This window comes from Ambystoma mexicanum, chromosome 1p (genome assembly GCF_040938575.1).
Source record: "Ambystoma mexicanum isolate Mex_15411 chromosome 1p, UKY_AmexF1_1, whole genome shotgun sequence".
NCBI lineage: Eukaryota > Metazoa > Chordata > Amphibia > Caudata > Ambystomatidae > Ambystoma > Ambystoma mexicanum.
Window position 1 is genome coordinate 335,868,649 of NC_090921.1, and position 24,246 is coordinate 335,892,894.

General features: G+C 46.7%; 1 protein-coding gene across 3 annotated transcripts in view; it reads left to right on the plus strand.

Annotated features, from left to right (window-relative positions):
• The window catches only part of LOC138569820 (transducin-like enhancer protein 1), a 654,895-nt gene that overhangs the window by 604,305 nt on the left and 26,344 nt on the right, over positions 1-24,246 (plus strand). For all 3 annotated transcript variants that reach the window (XM_069648175.1, XM_069648192.1, XM_069648183.1), the window contains 5 exons: positions 18,233-18,371; positions 18,972-19,156; positions 19,475-19,545; positions 20,470-20,719; positions 21,166-21,413. In XM_069648175.1, coding sequence (XP_069504276.1) covers positions 18,233-18,371; positions 18,972-19,156; positions 19,475-19,545; positions 20,470-20,719; positions 21,166-21,413 — 893 coding nt within the window. The remainder of the gene's footprint in view (positions 1-18,232; positions 18,372-18,971; positions 19,157-19,474; positions 19,546-20,469; positions 20,720-21,165; positions 21,414-24,246) is intronic.

Below are 24,246 nucleotides of genomic sequence, written 5' to 3' on the forward strand. Positions count from 1 at the left end.
CTACAGGCACGGACTTTCAAACCCTGGCGTTTCAGGAGACAGTGACGACGGACGCCTCTCTGGAGGGTTGGGGGGCCCACACCGGAGATCTCCACGCAAGAGGCCTTTGGCTCCCTGAGGAGAGGTCTCTTCACATCAACATTCTGGAGCTCTGAGCAGTGTTCTGGGCTCTCAAGTCGTTCCTTCCGTCCCTCAAAGACAAGGTGGTGAGGATCTTCACCGACAACACGACCACGATGTTCTACATACGGAAGCAAGGAGGCACCAGATCCCCAGCCCTATCCAAGGAGGCCCAGGATCTGTGCCACTGGGCCGTCGCCCAGGGGATGTTTCTGGTTCCCTTCCACTTGGCAGGAATAAAAACCATCGCCGACTCACTTAGCAGGGAGCTGCGCTCGTGCCACGAGTAGGAACTGCGCCAGGATCAGGTGGATCGGCTCTTCCAACGATGGGGCAAACCCCAGATCGACCTGTTTTGCAACGGCGACAAACTCCAAGTGCCAGAGGTTCGCCAGCAGGTTCCCACAGCCGAGGAGCATGGGTAATGCTTTCTCGTTCCCCTGGGAAGGCCTGTTTCTATACGCGTTCCCTCCGCTGCCGTTGCTGCTCCACCTCATCAACCAGCTCAAGAAGTCCAGGTGCAAGATGATCCTCGTCGCACCGGCGTGGCCGAGGCAGATCTGGTTCCCGGACCTTCTGGACTCGTCAACGTCCCCACCAGTCAAGCTGCCGACGGATGCGGATCTTCTCTCCAGAGAAGGAGGCGCCATTCTCCATCACGACCCACAGTCGCTGAACTTGCAGGCCTGGCTCCTGCAGCACTAGAGTGTGGAGGGTACGATATACCGGCTGATTGCAGAGAGGTTCTTGCAAAGGCCAGGGCGTCCTCAACTCTCAAGTGTTACGGTCATAAATAGAAGAGGTTCTCTGTCTGGTGCTGTGCACAAAAGATTCACCTTCTGCGGATTACGGCCCCTCAAGTACTGCCATACCTACTGTTGCTGGCCAAAGCTGGACTGGCTCACGCCTCCATCAAAATACATCTGGCTGCCATCTCCCGATATACCAGGACTACGGGACGGGCGTCCTTGTGGTCTCATTGCCTGGTGAAGGAATTTATGAGGGGACTATTCTGATCATTCCCGCCGGTGAAGGCTCCTGCCCCGGCATGGGAGCTTAATGTGGTGCTGACCAGGCTCATGGGGGGGGGGGGGAGCCCATTCGAGCCTATGCATTCGGCGCCTTTGAAGTTCCTGTCATGGAAGACAGCGTTCCTTGTGGCCATCACCTCCGCACGACGAGTGGGAGAGATCCAGGCCCTATCTTGCAACCCTCCATACTTGACTTTTCATGACACAAGGGTGGTGCTGAGGACGCACCCCTCCTTCATGTCCAAGGTGCCGTCGGACTTCCACCTCAACGAGCCCTTGGTGTTACCAGTTTTCTTCCCGTCGCCTTCGACGCCGGCCGAGAGGACTTTGCACTCGCTGGATGTAGCTAGAGCGCTGAAGTTCTACGTGGACCGCACGAAGAGTTTTCGGAAGACGTCACAACTGTTTGTGAACTTTGGGTCTGTGAATCAAGGGAAGGCTCTCTCGAAGACTTCCATTTCCAGATGGCTCTCCGGCTGCATCATGCATTGTCACCGGTTGGCAAACCGACCACTGCCCGGTTGTCCGAGAGCCCATTCGACCAGAGTGATCGCTGCTACCACGGCGTTCCTGTCTAGTGTGCCCCTGCTGGACATCGTGGAGGTCGACGCACACCTTCCCAAGATTATACTGCGTCGATCGGGACTCCAGGGAGGAGTCCAGGGTCGGCCAAGCAGTACTGCGCAACCTGTTTGCCTAAGGTGAGCCTGGTGAGGAGGTAAGAATTGCTTAATGTTGAGTTTGTATGTAATGCTTAATGTTGAGCCTTTGCCGCCTCCCGTGGTTGTGCATGTGTATACTGCTATGTATTCTTTTATTCATGAGCATGTGAATCCATGCCAGACCCCATGCTGGAGAAGGAACGAGTTACTTACCTGTAACTGTTGTTCTCCAGCATGGTTCTGGCATGGATTCACATGCGAACCCTCCCACCTACCCCTCTGCGGCTTTTCACTTGGTCATACTGCCACTTCACGTGCTACCAAATCTGAGGATGGCTGCCAGAGGCGGGGCTGAGGGAGAGGGCAGTCATTGGCTGTGGTCAGTATGACGCAGAGATCAGTGATTGGTTTCTACTACGAAAGACAGATTTTCTTTACCGAGGATTCCCAGCCTGGCGACGGGGAATATTCATGAGCATGTGAATCCATGCCAGACCCATGCTGGAGAACAACAGTTACAGGTAAGTAACTCGTTCCTTATTGAGCGTAGTCCTAGCTTCGAGAAGCAACGTAGCGCTTTACAGAGGTATACAACAATACAGATACACAATAGAGCGATTTACAGGGGTTACATAACAGATATTCAGCGGGCGGTTGGATACAGAGGGGCACAGAAGAGAGGGGTACAGCTGTACAAGGTGGGAAAAGATGGGCGGTTGGCAAGTTGGGTGGGAGAGCGGTGACATGATGGCCTAGGTGTTGACTGTGTAAAAGGCATGAGTTGGTAATGTGTGGTCCTTTATGGGTGTTGTGTGTGCAGTAACATGCACTTGCAATTGTATGGTGGATGAATACGTTGGACTTTGGGCTGGTGAGTGGAATGAAAGTTTGTTGAGGTGAGGAATGTTCACAGCTGTAGTGCAGGTGTGTTTGGCAGAATCCTGTGCAGTACCGTTTGGGAACACTACACACATTTGAGACTACAAGTGCAAGTACAATTTCACCTTTGGTACAATCCTGTACTACACAGTAGTAGCGATGGCTGAGCAGCCATACTTATCTCAAGAGTAAAGTGAGCAGTAGAACAAGTTACACAAAGGACCATCAATTACAGTGATTCAATCAAACACTTACTCAATATCACACACTAATAAACCACAAATACACAACCAGTAAGTAAATGAACACGTTCAGCTCCCCTGAAGTTGGAGAAAAATGGCACTTCAGATACTTGAAAAAGGTGTAAAAAGACAAGGTTATAAGAATAGACAGCACAAATACATGCATAGGCAGGGCAAAGGGTTTAAGTAAACTACAACCAGCAATTCAGTTAATAGGCCTGGGCCAAAATCAATGGTTGAGAGTCTTTGTATAGGATAGCCTAGTTCTTACGTCTTTGTCACAGAGTTTAGAAGAATTTGGCTAGGCAAAAAGTATGATGAATGTTTAGGGAAGGACAAGCCTTCGAAGTTGAGAAAGTTTCCACGAACTTTCGCAATGGCCAAAAAGATTTCCAGACCGTGTTTGCATAGTACCTTTGTATTGAAGAGCTGTAGCTGAAGCAGTTGTTCCTGGCAGTTTGAGCAATTCTCGCTGTTCCGGAGCTTCAATCGTGGGGACAAGGTGGTCAGGGGGCCGGGAGTTCCTGCACTGCCCAGGGATGAGGCCAAAAGCTTAGCAAGACGTCAGTTTAAAGTGTGAGTGCCCTGAAGTCCACGAGCTGGTTTCCTTCCCTCTGGCTATCAGTTTTTCAACAGTACTCTGATGAAAATTCGACCAGAAGGGGACGGTGTCCAGGTGGCTTGCGAGTTGGTTGTTCCCACCAAACTCAAGGGAAGAAGTTAACCTTGAAGGTCTTCTCTGTCGATGGAGTTTCGGGCAATTCAGACCTGCAGCAGGGCTTCATCCGGTCGTCCAGGAGTTGCAGCAGTCCTCTTCCTTCAGCTTGTCTTCGGTTCTTTAGTTCCAGTGGTCGACAAGTCCCAGAGACCTGCTTTTAAACGGTGTTCCCCCATTCATTGCAGCCTGGCTGTCACTCACACAGCAGAGTGGCTGTCCTTGCCGGACAGCCAGCCGGCCAATCACGCCAGAGTGCATTCAGATCTCCTAGGATCCTAAGCAGAGGGAGTTTCGGAAACCTCCCTCACATCCTGTCCACCCCAGACACCCTGGCGCCAGAGGAGTGCTTCGACACTGAAGCCTGCCAAAGGCCAACGAACAAAGGGACCTAACCTGGTTTGGTGCGCAGAGACAAACACAGGAAGGACCTTTCCTATAAGAAATGGCGAAAAAGTCGACCACAGTCTGTTTTTACAGATAGGTCTTGGGCGCCATATTAAAAAACATGGCTGACCCTTTTCCTACCGTTGTTCGCGGTCGAGAAAAATCATGGTAGTTTGATCTAAACCACTGCCACCAGCCATTTAAAGTAGAAAAGGGTAACATTTGACTGTTACATGAGTGTTTTGACTGGGAAAGCTAGGCTACACCTCCAGCACTCTATAGGAAGATGGTGTGTGCTGGGTCAGTAAATATAAAGAGACTAGTAAAGTCAACTTAACTTTACATGCTCTGGGAGAGAGTAGTCTGTCCCAGAGAAGGTATTTAAACCTTGGGAAGTCTGAAAGACATCCCTGTGCCACTGCACTGAAGGTGCTGTGTGACACACAGAAAAAGATGATGCCCATGGAGTTGTTTTAAAACTCCATAACCAAAGAACACAAAAGTAAAACGCATTGAAAATGAAAAGTTCAAAGCCCCAAAATATAGCATAAGAGCTGGAGGGCGCTAAGGTAGAGGGAATTTAGCACTTGTGTGAGAAATCTCCCTAACAAGGTGCAACATAACATACATCTTTACGCTAGGACTTTGTTTATTCCAAGTGTTATTTCTGATAGTACTGTTTGTATTTGGAATTAGCAGCCGTTGTGTTCAATGTCCATATGTGGTGTGAAAAATAGTTCCTGCATGTTATTTCAGTTTACGGAGTGTTAGATGTTCATTAACCAGAGGTGCAGTCACTGTGTCCCTCTAGGTTTGCCCCAGTGTCCAAGCAACTCTGTTGGACATGGCCTTGGGGTTAATCTCTTCTGCTTGTAGGTAAAATATTGTGCACAGCCAAGTGATTGGCTTTACTGTGCCCTCCTAATTGGAATCATCTTTTCCCCAGCATGGGGTCTTGCATGCATCCACATGCTATGAATATTCACTGTTGTCCGACTGGGACTCCTCTGTAACATAAAGCATTTTGCTTTAAGCTTAAAACTGCATTGTCACTTGTATAGCCTATTGCTGTCACTTTCGGCCGTACTGCCCCAACCAATGATACTCATCCAACTTAGCTCCACCGCTGGTGGTCATCTTCAGATTATTACTGTACGTGTTTGGAGTCCTCGAGTTTAGCTCCTCGAGTTTCTTGAGTATTTTGCCTAATTTTGATCGTTTTTCTTGCAAATGTCTTCAATCCATTACGGTTGTGACTTGTCGGCATACCACCATCCGTTGGATCGTTGTCTTGTGAGGCTGCAGGCTGCGTTTTGGGCCTAGTTCATGCACCATGTCAAAGGCAGGGAGAGGAGAGCCTCTCCATTCCTGTTGCAGATGTTGTCAGAAGAAAGTCTTCATTGAGGACAGCCACCAGAAGTGCATTTGCTGCCTGCACCCAGACCACGATGCATGTAGGGCTTCACACCACTGAAAAGATTAATCCTTTAGCTTTTGCAAAGAACAGTTTGTTGATTATTTACTATAGTCCAGTAGTTCATTGCTCACCCCTTATTTTTTGCAGCTTCGGCTAAGTATCAGGCCCACCCACCCGTCTCCCCTTCTCTAATCATCCGAGGAATGATTTGTCTTGCCCAGCTCTATTGGCAAGTGGGTGTGGTGGATGATTTTTCATGGTTACTGCCTCCCTTTCCTACAGAACTTTCTTCCCCCACATCCCTCTGAACCCTACTCTGCTGCCCTTACCTCTGCCTGACAATGATCACTGCAGAGATATTGCACAACCCTCTGGCTAAGAGAGCTACAGCAGTCTTTCTCTCTGCACATGTGGAGAAAGGATGGCACTCTAGTCCACAAGAAGAGGAATGGGTTGAGGCCTATCCTTGACCTTTTGTCTACTTAAAAATAATCTCAGGAATTAAAATCCCCAAATGGTCTTTGTGTCACAAATTACTCAGACGCTGTAAAACGGTTTCTTTGGATCTCTACTCTTCTTTCTATATCCCAGTGCATCAGAAGCCGCTGTTCTTGAGGGTTCTAGTGGACAAGACGCATTCCCCCTTTACTCTTCTCTTCATGCTGACTTCTGCTGTTAGTGTGTTTGTCTGACAGTTCATTATGGCAAACAGGCAAACCACGTGATTTGAGAAATAGAGGTTCAAACCTGTTTTTTTTTCTTTCTTTTTCTTGAATAGAAAGTGGTTAATTACCCATAGTCTTGTTATTTATTATTTATAGAGAGTGATCTTCAACGAAATTGGAATTCCCTTCTTTGGATTAACCGTAACAGTGTCGGGTAGTGTCTTGCGTCCTTGTGTGGAATATGGTCTCCTCTGTTCTCTCCACTCAAATTTGTCTCAGGGACCAAGGTTTGGCAAAAGGCTAATAGGAGATTGAGGGTTTGTCTATAACAACATTGATAGTCTCTCTCTGGGACTGGTCTGAATTAAGTGTCAAGATAGGATAAATGTGTTCAGGGTTTTCATTTCATAAGACTGTACCGCCTAGCTTCTTTAAACATTTCCAGGGATATAGCATCCATGCAGCAACGTCTTGTCTTGTTTGTCACAGGGACATAGTTCCCAGACGCTTCTTTGCCACATGTCCTTTTTAGATTAATGTAACGCCCAGTCCACAATTTTTATACTACATCAGGATAGTACATGGCTCACTTCTTCCAGGCTTGGGCGTATGACTGCCCCTGTTTACTTATGGGCTATTGTGCCTTTCCTGCAACCAAGGGATATTCTGCTCTTCACAGCGTTAAGGGATATGGGGCCCTTCCCACTACCAGGTATCTCTTCCAAGGGACATGATGCCTTTATGACCCATAAGGGTTATAGTGCCTTTTACTGACAAAGGGAGCCAAGCCCTCATTACACGGGCAAGCTTTTTTGCCAGTGATCGGATTCATATTGGGCTTCCTTGAGGTTGTACCCCAGAACTCTGACCCATTGTTCTAGCAGCCTCAGGATCTATCCCAAGCCCACACTGCTCTTGCTGTGACTGTTCTAGGTTCTGCTGAATTTCTCGCCATGTTGTACTCTTCTGGTCAAAGCCTCTGCTTTCCACCATCCAAATTTTACAGCTTCCACCTCTAATCGCCCAAGTCTCTGCTGTTATAGCCCTCCTTGAATGGTAAATGTTTGTGGTTTCTGATAAGGCAGCTGTTAATTTATCATGTGCAGCTCATATACATGGCAAGGCGTGCTGCTTGTCTTGGTTGGTTCTCCTGCTGCCAGTCTGCATCACTCAGATGATAAAAGGCCCATTGTCCATCTTTGTCAGGCAGACGTCCCACCCACTCACAAGTTCTGCATTTTCCTTATACTGGCGCTTGACTCTTCCAGATTCTAATCTGCTTTTTCAGGTATTGTTTCAACTTGACTCCGCTCTTGCGGGATGTTGAATCCTTGTTACAGTCAAGGATGTGTGTGCTTGGGCATGCATCATGAATTTAAATGTCTCTTATTTACACTGGGCATTATGCTCAAAATGGTTGGATCATGCAGCTCCAACTATACAGCTTTTAAGCAGCAGCTTACAGTTGTGTCTAGATTTACCTGGTAGGGTGGCTTGTCTGTGCTACAGAGCCTCTCCTGGTCTTGGGACGTAGAGGTCTGATTTTGTCCCACTTCAAAAATCTTGACTGTCTCATAAAGGTGAGGCAAGCAGCGTTGCTCTCCAAAGATCTGAGAATGTCATTTTGAGGTCATGGTGCCCCTCTGGTAGTTATGAACAATTTCACTTGGAGATACTTCAAGAGATGGCAATCTATGAAAAAGTCATATCCCTAAGAATAACATTTACAAAGGTAGATAACTTGATACCTTGACTTGCGTAAGTAGGCAGTCCCCCCTTTCAAAATGTTAGTTTTCAAATTACTCCTGATTCTGCCATAATGGGGGCCTGGCATACTAGCAACTACAAGAAGTTGTAATGTCAAATGTATTGGCAGTCCTTAGTACTATTCCGCCAAACAATCCTGTCCATCATTCACTCTGGTCTGCAGTTACCCCCCGGTGCACAAGAACTCTGTTCTCATTGTAAAATTCAGTTTTTTCCTACACACATAACCTTCTGGGAAGTGCAGTAGGCACACTTTGTGGTCCTGTAACTTTGTTATTTGTAACTAACATGTCCACAGTGAGCTGATGGATGCGGATACTTTTCTACCGTTTTTAGTTTTTGTCTTATGCACTTTAGCAGTTTACCGCTATATGCCATATAGAGTACCATATACTCTTAAAGCATTTTTTTTCTTTAAACGGTGCCACTAGAATTTTGCCTATCATTTGACCATCTTGTTGTTTGCCCTTCTTCCAGCTCACGAGAAGCCAGAATTGGCATATATGGAAAGCTCCTGCTTTACTGGGTAAAGTGGCAGCCTGTGTCTGGCCGGATGTGGGGCTAGGACTGTCTAGTCCAATCCACATCCGTGCCAAAGTGTCTGTGAGTGGGCAGATGTGTTAGCCAGCGAATGAACAGGACAGCCTCTACCAGTTTGAATGGTGCAAATCCTTATCATTGGCGGCTTGGTAGTGACTCCAGTGTCATTGGGGCCAACCACCCCATGAAGAGGAGCATCCTTTTGAAGACCCAGGACTTGTGGTTGGAAGCCAACCAGCAGCATGTTCAACCATCCTGGCAAAGCTCTGCTCCTTTGCTGAGACCCTGAAGGCCTTCATCTGTGCGTTCCTTCACCAGTTTGAACTGCCAGTCTCTATCCTTGCTTGAGGAATCTGCCCATGAAAGCCTTCAGAATCGCCCCAGACCCATTCTTTGCGCTGACCAGCTTCAAAGTCGGCTGTCTTGCTGCATCGGTTGTCATCCCAACTTGAGAATAGAGACTGTGCAAACCCTCTGTTTATGAACAAGCATTTCCCTGAAGATGTAGCTCTCCACCACAAAGGGTGGCCTTGCAGGACCAGTTTCTTTGTTGCTGCAACAGAGGTTGACTGCCACAATTTATTTAACATGGCCGTTGCTGAACACCACCTGTAAGTAATGTCCTGGGAGATGTAGTGGCCGGAGTGTTTGTCCTTCCTTCAGTCCAGCAGAGGTGTCCAGCTGTCCCGTGTCCAGAATCGATCCATCCCTATGGAACTGCGAGACCCCTAGTCTTCCTTCAACAGCATCAACTTACAGGAAAAGGTGGCCCAGGATTTCAGGAACTTCTACAGTGTCCCCCAGTGAATCAGAATAGGCTGGGGGCGGTGACCTGTTCATATGCTACCCACCCACTCGTCCCCCACCCCCCACCATAGGGTTTAAACAGGCATGAGGTCCTCCCCCCCCCCCCCCCCCCCCCCTCTGCCTTGCTTGAGTGTGAGCAGTAGTGTTCTGGTCAAGGATTCTCCCCTTAGCTTCCCCTAAGGTGGTTTAATTGGAAGAGAGTCTAAGAAGATTTATTAAATAGTTCTCTAATTTGTAGACTCTTGCAGGAGTTGGCAAAAAAAGGCCGTTTGTAAGACTCCTAGCCTTCTGAATAGAACTACACTTGGAACTGTGACTCTAGGGGGCACCAGGTCCAATCAGGGAAGACCTTTTAAGGGGTAGTGCCTTAATTTATAATATTATTTTCAACATATTGGTTCCCCAATTCAACCTGCTAACTGATTACTTGTTTTATTAACTTGGAATACTATTCTACAGTATTCTAAAAAGGCTTTAAATGTATTATGAAAGTGAAGTGTTTAGTGCTCTTAGCAGAGCAGACCAAAGTGAATGCGTGTGTATATATAGTAGTGAATGTTTAAGTGAGTTACTTACCTAGGACTTTTCATGGACGGAGGATAGCACAGGGGCAACGCGCTGGTCTTGTAAGCGAGACCATGCAGCTGAACAGAAATTTGAAACCTTGATCCACGCTTAGAAATCGAACTCAGGTCTAAAAAAATGACTGTATTTGTATACATTCTGCCTAAGTTGTATTGCTCTGTGTGTGCTTAACTGAACACGTCGCCACTCTAAAACTTACTTTGTCTAAGCCTCACACTACCAGATAGTTTGGCTAGCTAGACATTCCTTTCTTTCAATGTACCACAGAACAGGGTGGCCTCTCAGAATCTATCTGTATCTGCAGGACTGATTCTGAAAATCCACCTCAACATTTCCTGTGCAAAAATGGCCTGCAGCCAGAATATCCCGATTTTGGGACTGGCGACTAAGAACAAAGCTCACTATAGGGAGGACCTTGTCCTAACCAGTTGTTGCATGAACAGCAAGGTTTCTAAAAATGCAACATTGTCTGGGCATGTCAGAAAGAGAGTAGTGTCCGGGCTATGCCAGAAGGTGCATTTCGAAGGGATTGTGTCCTCCGACGTATTCCTTAACTTAGATATCTCTTTCCAGCTTTGCTGGCCTCGGAAATTTTTTCTCTAGAGGGCCCTGCGCGTCGACGTCCGCCGAGTCGATGTCCCTCGACAGCCGCCGTATCGACGTCGACGTCATCCTGCCTATAAAGGCCGCACGCAGCGTCAGTTGTTCAGTTCTGTTTTTCCGCGCTTACTCAGTGCCTCGGAATATCGTTGCTCAGTTTCGTAGAGAATTTATCCTATTTCCTCAAGATATTCGATCCCTACTCGATGGCTTCCTCGTCGGAACCGACAACCCCTCGGTCCGGCTTAAAAAAATGCAGAGACTGTGGGAAAAAAGATGTTGCTGACTGACCCTCACAGAGTTTGTCTGTGGTGTTGTGCGAGGACTGTATGTCCATGACAGCTAAGGCCCTGAAGGAGCGTAGGGGGAAGCTGGAAAAAGGTAAGACTTCAAAAGCTTCTTCTTCCTCGACGAAGTCGAGACATTCGTCTCCTCGTCACCATTCGCGCTCCAGGTCTCGGAGTGGGTCCCATCACTCCTCGATATCGAAGCACTCAAAGAGGAGACGTCGAAGATCCCCTTCTCCGTCCTCCTCTTCCTCTGTTTCTCCTAAGAGAATCCCCTGCCCCACGAAACATAGTTCCCGTCCTGAATGGGAGGAATTCCGCAAAAATATGATGAGTCTCTTCGAGAAAGCGGCCTCAACCCCACCCCACCCCCCCCCGAAGACTGCCGAGAGCGATGCTCTGGTCGCATGACCGAAGGTCAAAAACGCTGCGAGTCGCAGTACCCGGCGAAGGAAGCTTCTTGAGCGCGTCACGAACCCTCGAGTAAAGCTATGACCTCGAAACCTTCTTCGAAGGTTCCGTCGACGCCGAGGTCGGTGTCTTCGACGCCGTTGTCGAAGGGACCTTCGACACACGGGTATGTCGACTCGACGCCATCTTCGGCGTCGACGCCAAGGAAAGTCACGGTTGTGGCGCACCCAGTGGCTATCCCCAGGTCCTCGATGGCGTCGAGATTGTAGACTTCCTCGAGCAGAATCCCAATTCTATCGAGGACCTCAAGGCCTCCGCCTTTGTTTTCGACGCCACGCTCGAAGCCTTCGGCATCAACGACATTGACGTTTTCGAGGCCGATTACAAGAAGTTTGGCACCCTCTGCCTTGGAGATGGGTTTCACACCCTTTGTGAGTTCAGACCAATTGAGAACTATGTCCTCAATTATGGAAGAGGGAGAACTATCTGACCAAGAAGAGACATTTGAGTTGCAGGGACCTGCAACCCCAGTTCAAGAAGAGTTATCCTCAGAAGAACGCAGGTTAAAGGAACTCCATGATTCCTTACATGAGGCAAGTGGGTTAGACACTTCCCCTGAGGTGGAGTTTGCTAGGCCAGACCCGGGGGAGCATGCTGAAACCCCCTATAGAGCCTTAATGGCCAGAATCACAGAATTTATGGGTGGTCAACACCTTCACAGGCTTTCCAACAAGATGACCTCACGGATATTCTTGATAAAGGTCCACAGGAGGATCCTGTAGTGCCTTTTCATAAAGCTCTTCAAAGGAAAATCATGACGAACTGGGAAACCCCAGATGTCGTCCCGGCAGTAAATAAAAAACTGACTACTAAATACAGGGTATCTTCTGCAGACCCAGAGTTTTTGTCCAAACACCCATCCCCAGAAAGTCTGGTGGTACAGGCAGCATCTTCTACTGACATCAAGACTGCTTACCCTACCGTCCCACAGGACAGGGACGATAAGAAATATGATGCTATGGCAAAGAAAGTTTTTTCGGCATGTAGCATGGTGTTAATATCTATTAATGCTACTTGCACCCTTGCTAGATTCAGCCATACACTTTGGGAGTGTGCTTCTACAGCGGCTGACTGCATCCCGGAGGGAGAAGAAAGGGAGGCGTTCCTAAATATCATACAGGACGGTAAAGACGCTATGTGCGAATCCCTCCAGACGGGCATTGATTCGGCTGACAGTATCAGCAGAGCAATGGCGGCAAGTACAACAACCAGGAGATTCGCTTGGTTGAGAAAGTCTGGTTTTGCCCCAGATGTGCAAGCCAGGCTCTTGAACATACCATTCGATGGCGCTTCTTTGTTTGGGAAAAAGGCGGATGGCAGTTTAGAAAAACTGCAAACATCAAAGGCAGCAGCAAAATCCCTAGGCGCTGCAATCCATCAGACACATTTTCGTTCCACAGGATCCTCTGCGAGAGGCAAGTCCTTTCGCTTCTACTCCGCATTCGGAAGAGGTAGAGGACGACCGGCTCAAAGGGGACAAAGAAGAACTACCCGAGGTGGACGGGGTAGATATTCAAAAGCCGCAGTAACAGCAGGTGCCTCTTTACCATCGGCATCTGCATCAGCCGCCCCAAAACCACTCTGAGGACTTCCCTCACAAGACACCTGTAGGAGGCAGGTTAACTCAACATCTGGCGGAATGGCAGGCTATCACGTCAGATGCTTGGGCATTGGAAACAGTTGCCCAAGGTTACTGCCTGCCTCTCCTACGCATACCTCAGTCATCCACCGGGGATCAGCTCTCAAAAAGCTCCAGATCCGCTCCTCTTGCAGGAAATTTTAGACCTGCTAGAGAAAGGTGCCATAGAACCGGTACCTGTAGCGGAGAGGAACAAGGACTGGTACTCCCCTTACTTTCTCATTCCAAAGAAAGACGGAGGACTGAGACCCATCTTGGACTTGCGAGAATTGAACAAATTCCTCAGGAAAGACAAATTCAAGATGGTAATTCTTTTTCAGATCCTTCAGGCCCTTCAGTTCAGGACTGGTTGGTATCTCTGGACCTTCAGGACGCTCATTTTCATGTGCCTATCCATCTCAAACACAGGAAATACCTGAGGTTCGCAATTGGCAACTCTCATGATCAATTTCGAGTGCTGCCATTTGGGCTGACCTCCGCCCCGAGGGTCTTCACCAAGTTAATGTCGGTAGTGGCTGCAAGTCTAAGGAGGGAAGGGATTCACGTCTACCCCTACCTGGACGATTGGTTGACCAGGGCTGTATCTTCGGAACAAGCTCAGATCCAGCTAAATCATGTTTGCCACTCCCTTCACAGACTGGGCTTCTCCCTCAATTTAAAGAAGTCACAAATTATACCATCGCAGAGACTCCAGTTCATCGGAGCGATCCTGGACACTTCCCTGGGAAAAGCCTCGCCACCAGAGGTGAGGGCTCAAGATATTCTACAGATGGTTACCAAATTCCAAAATGCCCAACGTCTCCCAGCCTTCGACTTTTTGAGGTTGCTAGGCCTCATGGCGTCCTGCATTTTCCTAGTGCCAGAGGCTCGCCTGAGAATGAGATCCCTCCAGTGGGCGCTGAGAACTCCGTGGTCACAATTCTCAGGAAGAATGACAGATCTTCAGGTTCCCGACAGGGTGGCTCGAGACCTTCAGTGGTGGGCCTGTCAGGAGAACATTCTGAAAAACAGTTTTGGCAACCCTGGCCGGAGATAACAGAAGTCACGGATGCCTCACTCACGGGGTGGGGAGCCCACGCCAACGACCTGACCATCAGCGGTCATCGGTCTCCATCGGAGTCCAGACTACATATCAACCTGTTAGAGCTGAGGGCCATCAGACTTGCGCTGAAGGCGTTCCTGCCATCTGTACAAGGGAAGAATGTCCTGATAATGACGGACAACACAGTGGCCATGCATTACCTCAACAAAAGAGGAGGCGTAGGATCACTACCTCTGTGCAGAGAGGCGATGCAGCTCTGGTTTTGGGCAATCCAAGAAGGAATCGGCAGTTCACCTAGCCGGAGAGAAGAACTTGACAGCGGACGCTCTGAGCAGGCAGAGCAGTCTCCCACGAGTGGGAACTAGCTCAGGAAGTCCTTCAAGAGATCTTCGCCCTTTGGGGAACCCTTCAGGTGGATCTGTTCGCCACCAGTGTCAACAGGATGTGCGATCTGTTCTGTTCAAGAGAATTTCCCCCGAGAGGAGCTCTGGGAGACGCGTTCATAGTGGACTGGGAGTTTCCACTTCTGTACGCGTTCCCACCGGTCCCTGTCATTCCTCAAATGATCAGAATGTTGAGAAGATTCCGGAAAACCATGATCCTAATTGCCCCGGATTGGGCCATGAGAACGTGGTACCCGGACCTTCTAGACTTGTCCATCTGCCCTCCAATTCGACTTCCACTCAGAGAGAATCTACTCTCACAGAAGTGAGGTCAGGTTCTCCATCCAGACATCAAAACCCTCAACCTTCACGCTTGGCTTCTGAAAGGCTGAGGTACAAGGATTGGGACCTCCCTGATGATGTTATGGAGGTGTTGCTTTCGGCAAGGAGGCCAGCAACAAAGTCTTTATACCGCTGCCATTTGAACAGATTTTGCAGCTGGTGTAGAGAAAAGAATATCAACCCCTTTTCATGTGGTACACCAATGGTTTTGTCCTTCCTACTCTATTTGGCGAATTCAGGCCTTTTAGTTGGCACCATTAAGGGCTATCTCGCAGCGCTATCCATCTTTAAGCGCACTGCGGAAGAACCATCCTATTTCAAGTTACCCTTGGTAATACAGTTTCTAAAGGGGTTAACTAACGTTTATCCCCCAAGACCATTCCAGGTTCCCCTATGGGATTTAAACTTAGTCCTAACTTTCCTGATGGGCACACCTTTCGAACCACTCCATTCTTGTTCTTTAAGATTTCTTACCCTTAAAACTGTTTTATTAATAGAACTTACATCTGCTAGAAGGGTGAGCGAGTTACAAGCTCTTTCTTGTAAGTCCCCTCATACAATCCCCTCATACAATCTTTCACAAAGACAAAGTTGTTCTGCAAGTGAAGCCTAATTTCCTCCCAAAGGTGGTTTCTGAATTCCATATCACTCAGAAGATTACCCTTCCATCTTTCTATCCTCCTCCTCATCCGGGGAAAGAGGAAGAGAGGTTACACAGGCTTGGCCCCAAAAAGGGCTTTAAGTTTTTACATCAGTAGACTGGCTAGGATAAGACAAGCAGACCAGCTGTTTGTAGGCTACGCAGGTCACAAGCTGGGGTTACCGATAACTAAGCAGGCCATTTCCAGATGGATCATTCTAGCCATTTTGGAATGTTATAAACTGGCAGGAAAAGAGCCCCCTCAAAATCTTAGGGCTCATTCGACCAGAGGTATCGCAGCTTCATCGGCCCTCAAAAGAGGAGTGCCGGTTAAAGACATATGTGCGGCTGCCACATGGTCGTCCGTCCATACCTTTACACGGTTTTACAACTTGGATTCCTCCTCCAGTCAAGAGACTAGGTTTGGAAGGGCAGTATTGCACTCTATTCATCAATAAAAGGAAGCATGAAGTCAGTACTCCCACCTCCAATAACAGAATACTGCTATGGAAGCCTATCTAAGATAAGGAATACGTCGGAGGACACAATCCCTTCGAAGAACAAGTTACTTCTTACCTTGTAACGTTCTTTTGATGGGATGTTCCTCCGACGTATTCCTTAACGACCCTCCCATCCATCCCCGCAGTACTACTTCCCTTGTTGTTGCAGCTTACGCTCCTTCAGGGTGATTAGTCTAGTCCAGAAAGAATAATTGTCGGCTACAAAACGGAACTGAGCAACGGACGCTGCGCGCGGCCTTTATAGGCAGGATGATGTCGACGTCGATACGGCGGCTGTCGAGGGACATCGACTCGGCGGACGTCGACGCGCAGCGCCCTCTAGAGAAAATTTTTCCGAGGCCAGCAAAGCTGGAAAGAGATATCTAAGATAAGGAATACGTCGGAGGAACATCCCATCGAAAGAACGTTACAAGGTAAGAAGTAACTTGTTCGTCTCATGTTAGGGAGAATTATCACTTATGTGAATTCGCTTCAACCTTAGAGACCCTCAGCTCTTTTGCTGGACTTAGGACTTTTTAATTTTAACCCTGGAGTGAGACCGACCTTTTCTTCACTCTCGTGTTTTGACCATATTTGGATTGTGTTTCCACTATTTTTGGAGTCTGACAAACTCCATGGGCATCTACTTTTTGTAAGGTGACAAACAGCACCATCAGGGCAGTGACAGAGAAATCCTTCTATATTACTCACAAGGTTAAAAACCTTTTCTTTAGTGAACTACAGTTCCTTTAATTTGCCAGTGAAGCCTTGCTGCTGTGCTAAAACTCGTTTTTCACTTGGACAGAGATGCTCCGGAAGTGACGACTTTTCCCCTTTAGTTAGTGGGACCAACTAACCCAGAGACAAACTCCACTGGCCCATCTTCCCCGATTGGCTATACTTCTTTGTTGCTGTAAGAACCGAATGCCAGGGGTTGAGTAATCAGTAGTCGAGTGAAATGTCTGATGCGGTCACTCATCCGGCTAGAAGCTCCCAGAGTCTCCTAAGGACCCTCCAGAAGCAGGCCGACTAGATCCTGAGTCCCCTCACGTGTAGGACCAAAGAAGTGAAGGAAGCCCAACCGGTAACCGAGATCCGCGACTGTGCTGTTTGCTAAGCGCTCAAACCGCTGAACCGAAAAGAGCCCCTTAGCTGCCGACGACCTCCCATGTACTGCTGCAGGAGCCCTCCAGACATACTCCCTCTTGTTACCACGACTGAGGCTCAGGAGCAAGGCTCTGCACCTCTGTAGCAAGACTGAATCCAGCTGGACCACTCTTCTTCAAACCAGAGGTACTTTTTTAGTCTTAGGGTACTTAACTCATTGTCTTTTTAGCTGTGCTTTTCTCAGTTGAGGATTGCATTCGCTTACTTTTAGAGTTGAGTTCAACTCCTTTTTTAAAAAAGTTTATTTTTTTTCTCACAGGTTTAACAGCTTGTGAACCTACAAGTAATTTTCTACAAACTCTCGAATTTGTGTAAGACAATTTCTGATCCAAGAAGTGACTCAGCGCCATAGATTTCCCAATTGACTGGCTGTCCTGGTTCACTTAAGACTCTTCTAGTCCATTGACTTTGATATCGTTTGTCCCTCATAGGTGGTAACTTGTTGTATACTGTTACTGCTGGGAAAGGCATGTCTAGATTTCATTGGAATATTTAGTTGTCTTCACATTTACTGAGAACCTGTTTAACCTTTTCCTTCCCTAAACCTTTCCTTTCTGCAGCCTCAGAATCTGCATAGTATAGTGTGATATATAAATGTCATTACTGTTCTTGTGATTGAACACCTCAAGGTGTAGGAACTGTGTAAGAAGCATAGCCAAAGATTATCCACTAACTTGTTCTAATTCTGAAAAGTAATTTTAAAGTATATTTACATTGTTATATGAATTGCCTTTATAAAGAACGCCTATTTAGAAATTTGATGTTAAAGAACTATTTATAACAGAAACCTTGAATGTAAGTGTTACTTGGCTACTTCTAGTTACAGATTTAATTTGTACAGCTGTACAGCTCTACAGCTAACATTTACCCCTCTTGAGATAGGCCTGGCTGATCAGTCACACTACCAACTTGTGTAGTACAGACCTATACCAAAAGGTAGGTTACCTAATACCAAGCAGATAAGTGTTGTGTAGTCTCACACAGTGTGGCTGCACCAATTCTTACCGAACACCACATTTGGTCACCACTGCTAGGCCAGTTCTAAAAAGGGTGAAGGGTCATAGCCGTAAATGCTTTGATTATGCCAGTGATCTCCTTGTTGTTAAAATTGTGCATAGCTCCCAAAATAGTGCTGTCTGCATCTTTATAACACGTTAATGGGGGGAGAGATGTGTGCTTTTTGGATTAGATAGTTTCATTGCTCTTTTTTTGCAAGTGATGCTACCTTCCTGCCATGTCCGACACCTGTGGTGTTCCATGTTATAAACGGACACAAACTAAAATCTTTTTTTGTTTGTTATGCTTGCCTTTTCACAGTCTAAAATTTGTTTGTCCCACTTTCAGCAACAGGTTGAAAAAGCCAGTACCCCAGGATTGAAGTCAAGCACTCCCAATTCACAGGTGGAGACAAGTGCTCCTGGACCAAGCGTTGGTAGCCAACAGTTTCGCTCTGGGTTATCCAAGACTAGCGTTGATGCTTTGGGTAAGTGCACTCTGTGTTTCCTCTGTGACCTGGAGCCTGTGTGCAGATATGCACATACACACCAACAGATGAGGCAGGCTTTGATCCCCTTTATGTCCTAGTATCCAATATGAAATGTATCCGTTTCTGTAGCCCACTCTTCCAGCCTGTCTTTACATCCTGTGCAACAATCCCCTCCTCCAGCCTTCTCCACCCCATGACCCTTCAGGGCCTGTTCTACAAATGGGCATTTCTGGACATTGCGTAGAGCTTCACCAGCAAAAGGGAAGCAGGAGATGCCATTTTAAAACAAAAGTTTAAATCTTGCCTCATTGCCAAGGAGGTGGGTGCCAAAAGGTCAATTTGGTTGATGTAGCCTAAATCCTTGCACCTAGCCTGTTTCCTTGACCAATAACAGTACATTCCCAGTCACTGATTTCATGGTACTAAGATGAAGCTAGACTTTGAAGGGTTTTGGATTTCTCCATCAAATGTGTATGTGGTGTGTGATGAATAGCCCTGTATACATTTGTGGGTGGGTGGTATTCCGTCAGCATGTGATATTTTCCTTTGTAATGCATAACTTATGTTTCTCTCTACCCTTTGCTTCTCTTCCCTTAGCATTGGGGCTCAGAAATCCTCTGACGGTGCAGGGATCTTACCCGGCAGCCTTCAGCCTTGCTCATGCATCAGTCAATGGTGACATGGCTGCTGCAGGTGCCTACGCTGGGCTGCACTTAATGTCCCCGCAGATGAATGGTGCCTCTGGCTCGGTGACCGCAGGCAGCTATGGGAGGTCCCCACTTGTAAGTAACTTTTTTGTGATAGGTGGTGTCTGGGTAAGGGTTCTGCAGCCTACCACACGTTGGGCAGGATTTTGTGCTCAACCCAAATATGGGTTAATGCGACTGAGCTAGCAGTTAAGGTTCCAATGCTGGATCGGGTCTATTTGATGCAACTGCACTAGACACCTGATATACTCCACCAGCCACAGTTTTTGTTTTTGCCACCTGCCAGGTGTGCGTTCTAGCGGGTCATAGCTATGAAGCCTTGTTCACCATCCCTGCTTGCCTTCTGTTCCAAGCATATCTCCACCACAATTGAGACGTCTTACTTCTCTGCAGGTTGGTTATGATCCCCACTCTCACATGCGAGTCCCAGGCTTAGGAGCAGGCATGCCATCTTCTGGCAAACCGTAAGTACTGGTCTCCATTTTCATTCTACTGTGTGATGCATACATTCTGAGCGGTAGAAGGCAGTTGGTTTTGGTGGTTATTATTATAAGTGTCTTCGAACAACAAATTGTACAATGAAAGTAGCACAATATCTACTAGGCAGAAACTGGTAATATAGCTCAGCAGGTTTACCGCACAATATTGTCATCTGCAGGTTGCCGGTTCGAATCCCGGCAAGGCCAACTCAGCCCTTCATACTTCAAGGTTGATAAATGAGTACTAACTTCGGTTGGGTGATCATTTTATAAAAATTTGTTTTATGTTCAACGCTTTGCCAAATAGCTATACAAATAACACATCATTATCTTTATATCCACAAATGGAACGATCACAGAAAATAGGATACTGTTCTTATGGCATGGCAGAAAAAAGTAGCAACATCATTCCCTACTGGGTTGCTCAATAGTAACATGCAAATATCTTCTGTTGGAATGTTTCTGCTCAAATTAGTTTCACCAATTTCTTATGGGAGCGGGCTGTAAATGCTTCGGGTGTGTTGGGCTGAGTAGAACGTGGCATTTGTGTAAAAGACATTCCATGGCTGCTGTTGGTGTGAAGCTTAGGAAATTCCAGTACTTTCCATGATCTTGAATAGCCCAGCTATGTGATTATTTTCTACACCGAGGTCATTCAATGTTGGAGAGTTGTGGTGGGAGGGAAGTAGGCCTGATGAATCTCCAGCCAGACAGATTGTATGTGTGTTGAATGATTGCTCACCAGCTTGAGGGTGGCAGATGTGGTGGTTTGTTTTTTGTGCGAATGCTTGTGGCTTGTTTAGAGCCTGTTTGTGAGTGCCTAAATCAGTGTGCTTTGCTTTATCAATTGCTGTTTCTGTGTTTATTTGGAAAATGTTCTTTACACTTTATCCCTCCCCCTCCCCCAAGAGCATACTCATTCCATGTGAGTGCTGACGGCCAGATGCAGCCAGTGCCATTTCCACCCGATGCCTTAATCGGCTCCGGCATCCCTCGCCATGCCCGCCAGCTCCACACCCTGAATCACGGTGAGGTGGTGTGTGCAGTCACCATCAGCAATTCTACGCGGCATGTCTACACAGGGGGAAAAGGGTGCGTAAAAGTGTGGGATGTTGGCCAGCCGGGCACCAAGACCCCTGTGGCTCAGCTAGATTGCCTGGTAAGTTGGGAGGCAAACTATAACAAAATGTGGTTAGTGAAAGATTATGAAGTTAAACCATCACATGCTTAAATTGCATGGTTCAGTGCTGTGTATGTTGAATATTATATTAGCATGGCGGGTTAAATGTTCCAGAATCTCTTATGGCTAATGAATGATTGCAGAAAAGGAGTTGAGTGTTCCTGTAGTTTAGGGATACCATGAAGTAGTGCTCATTATTCTCTTGGCGGTTAAAAGGTGATGAAGTCGTTAGTGCACTGGCTGCCAGCCTTCCAGTATAAATTACTGGTGGAGGGCTAGTTTCTTATTAAATGTGCTGTGAAATATGTAAAATGTAGTATTCTTATCCCCAAAATTTCTTAAATAAAAAAAACTAAATTCTCCAAAAAGGGATGTATATTTGGAGGCAGCATCATTCTTTGTTTTCCTCTTGTTTTCTCACACAGAATCGGGATAACTACATCCGCTCCTGTAAGCTTCTCCCTGATGGGCGCAGTCTGATTGTGGGAGGGGAAGCCAGCACTTTGTCCATCTGGGACCTGGCTACCCCAACTCCACGCATAAAAGCAGAGCTGACCTCCTCGGCGCCTGCCTGCTATGCACTGGCCATCAGCCCTGACGCCAAGGTCTGCTTCTCCTGCTGCAGTGATGGCAATATAGTGGTGTGGGACCTGCAGAACCAGACATTGGTCAGGTGAGTGTCTCCCTGTGTTTAGATTCTGGGCTTCCTCAGCTACCTCAGTGTCTTTAATCTTTGGACTGGCAGACTGTACCGGCTGTCTTATGTGATGTATATGAAGCCCAGGGCTTAAGATGCCATCCCATTAAAAATATTATGGAACAAACTAATTAAATATATGCTGCAGGTTAAATTGTGCATTTTTGCAATGGGTTTTGCAGGTTTTGGTGACTGACCCTCTGTGGTTTCAATGAGGCAGGTTACAGCCTAGGTGGATATATCTTTAATAAGCCCAAAAGTAAATGATCAAGGTGTATATGTTGGTGATTCCAACAAGTTTTGCTAGTAGAGCATTTCTGGTTGGTTGATCGATTTATGTGAGAAACGTTATCATTGGATGCATCCAGGAAGATGAAACCAAGGATTAGTTCTGAATTTACAAAAATGAAACCCTCTGCAGAGAGCGAACACGGTCAAATATCGTGTTCTCTGGCATTGTGCCCACTCACAAGGATCTACAATCATGTTATACCTCTTTATACCTTACCAGGTAGAGGAGAAATCCAATGACTCAAGACTGTCCTGGCCACAAAGGACGGTCCAGTTGGGAAATGCTAGGCCATTCTCCACTGAAAAAGAGCACAAACAGCAGGCATTTATTTCTCAATTTTTGGGTGGGCCTAATCACTGAGTTGTGGCTGCACTGCCGCATTTCCCTTTGCACAGAGAGAAAGGAATCCACGTCTGGTATATCTTTATTAAATTTCAGTGAAACATAATTTTCAACTTTTGCAAACAAGGTGAAAGTCCCTCTACAGTGAACAAATAACACCAATTAACCTGTTCATAGGAGAGACCCCACTCAAGAGGGTCTACAGTCATAGTTTAGCTCTCTGTTGCATAACAGGGTTGACTTTTCTATTTGCATTTCACTCTGAAGGAAGCTCAGCACAACTAATGCCCAGGCAAGGTAGGTTGAGCTAAAACCTGAGTGTAGGTGTTAGGACAACGAAGGGCTTAGTAAAACCATTCAGCTGAGGCAGTAAAAGACTCCATGCTTAGTTTAAGGGCTGTACCACCCGAGTTCAGGGTAGCATAGACAGAGCAGCCAGGATTATTTTAGGAAGGAGAAAAGGCTGTAGAATCAGTAAATATGAAATTCTAATACAGATGGGCCAGAGAAACACTGAAACACTGTGCATTGTAAACAATAAATGTTTTTTTTAAAAATACAAGTAGGCCCAGATAAATCTTGGGGGGGAGGGGGGAATAATATATAACCACAATTATAGAAAAACACAATATGCTTGAAGGTACACAGACCAAAGCGTATAACCTTATTTGGAACACCTAACAGGATTTAGTTTAGTTTATTATTTATATAGCGCCGCCTGGCCCTGGGGCATCCAGGCGATTGGCATGGTTACAAAGTTGCCAAAATATTAGTCATGGTCAGTGGGTAAGCATTACAGGTAGTATAGACATTATGTAAACATTTACTGATAGATACATTATGGCGTATTCACAAGGTTTGTAATTGTGCAGATTATGCAGGCAGTATATACATTTGTGTGGTAGTGAGTAGGCGTTTAGTCTTCTTTGGCCAGTTGCCATGTTTTGGCGCTGTCGGTGAAAGGATGTTTCGGATCTGAGATCGGCTGGTAGTGAGTTCCAGAGTTTAGCGGCAAGCACAGGACCGCTTGTGCCACCTGCTTTTTGGAGCTTAAATCTGGGGATATTTAGACAATGTGTTTGGTCTGATCTGGTTAGGCGAGATGGGGTGTGGTTCGTGAAGTTGTCTAAAAGGTATCTAGGTGCTTGGTTGGATAAGCATTGGTGTGTGAGAGAGTTTTTTTATATTCGATTCTCTGAGGTATAGATAGCCATTGACAGGAGCGTCTTGCGTCAGAGATGTGCTCGTGTTTGTGTATGTTCATAGCTGCTCTTAGTGCATTATTTTGGATAACTTGAAGCGTGTTGACGTTCTTTTGGCTGGTACCCAGGTAGAGAGCATTGCAATAGCCGACTTTAGAGAGTATTAGTGCTCTGGCTAAGGTAGTGCAGTTGGAAGTCGAGAGGTAAGGTCTGCTGGCATTGATGAGCTTACATGTGTAAGCGGTGGCAGATGAGATGCCGTTGATTTGTCTTGTCAGTGTAAGGAGGAGTCAAGGTAAATCCCAAGCCTTTTGACGCTGTTGGAAACAGAGATGATGTTGCCGTCAGTGGTGAATGTCTGGTAGAGTTTGAGTTTATGGAGTCTGGATTGGGAAGCCTAGGAGAAGAAGCTCCGAGTTCTAGGGAAGTCAAAAGCAATAGTTACTTTTAGATTACTTTCCGTAATACCAGGGTAGTAGACCCTGTCAGTTTTACCGTGACGCTCAGCAAGAAATCACATAGTGATAATAACTGGACAATATACTTTTCTGATCTAGTGAAACACAGATTCTAGGAACAGTATAAACCTATACCTCTGATTCGGGATAAGTTATTCTATGGGAGTTGGACCTTGTGGTGTAAGATTCAATTTCAGTTGCTTTTCAGTTCATAGACTAAGGGAAGCAATAATTCTAACACAGTTGTACTCAAGGTAAGTATAACCTATACACTTTTTACAGGGGCTATACGCAACCTAAAGGCAGGTATACAACGAAGACTGTTTTTGTGTCTGTCTACAACAGACCAGGGAAAGCAAAACCCAGTGTTACACTTTATGAATGACTCGGTTATTCTAAGTAGGTAACACCTAATGCAGACTTATTCTGGACATGCTAAAAGCAAGTCGGGGGAAGCAACACCCAGTTGTAGGAGTGTGCCCTACATTTATCCTAACAGGAATATTGAAGTGAAA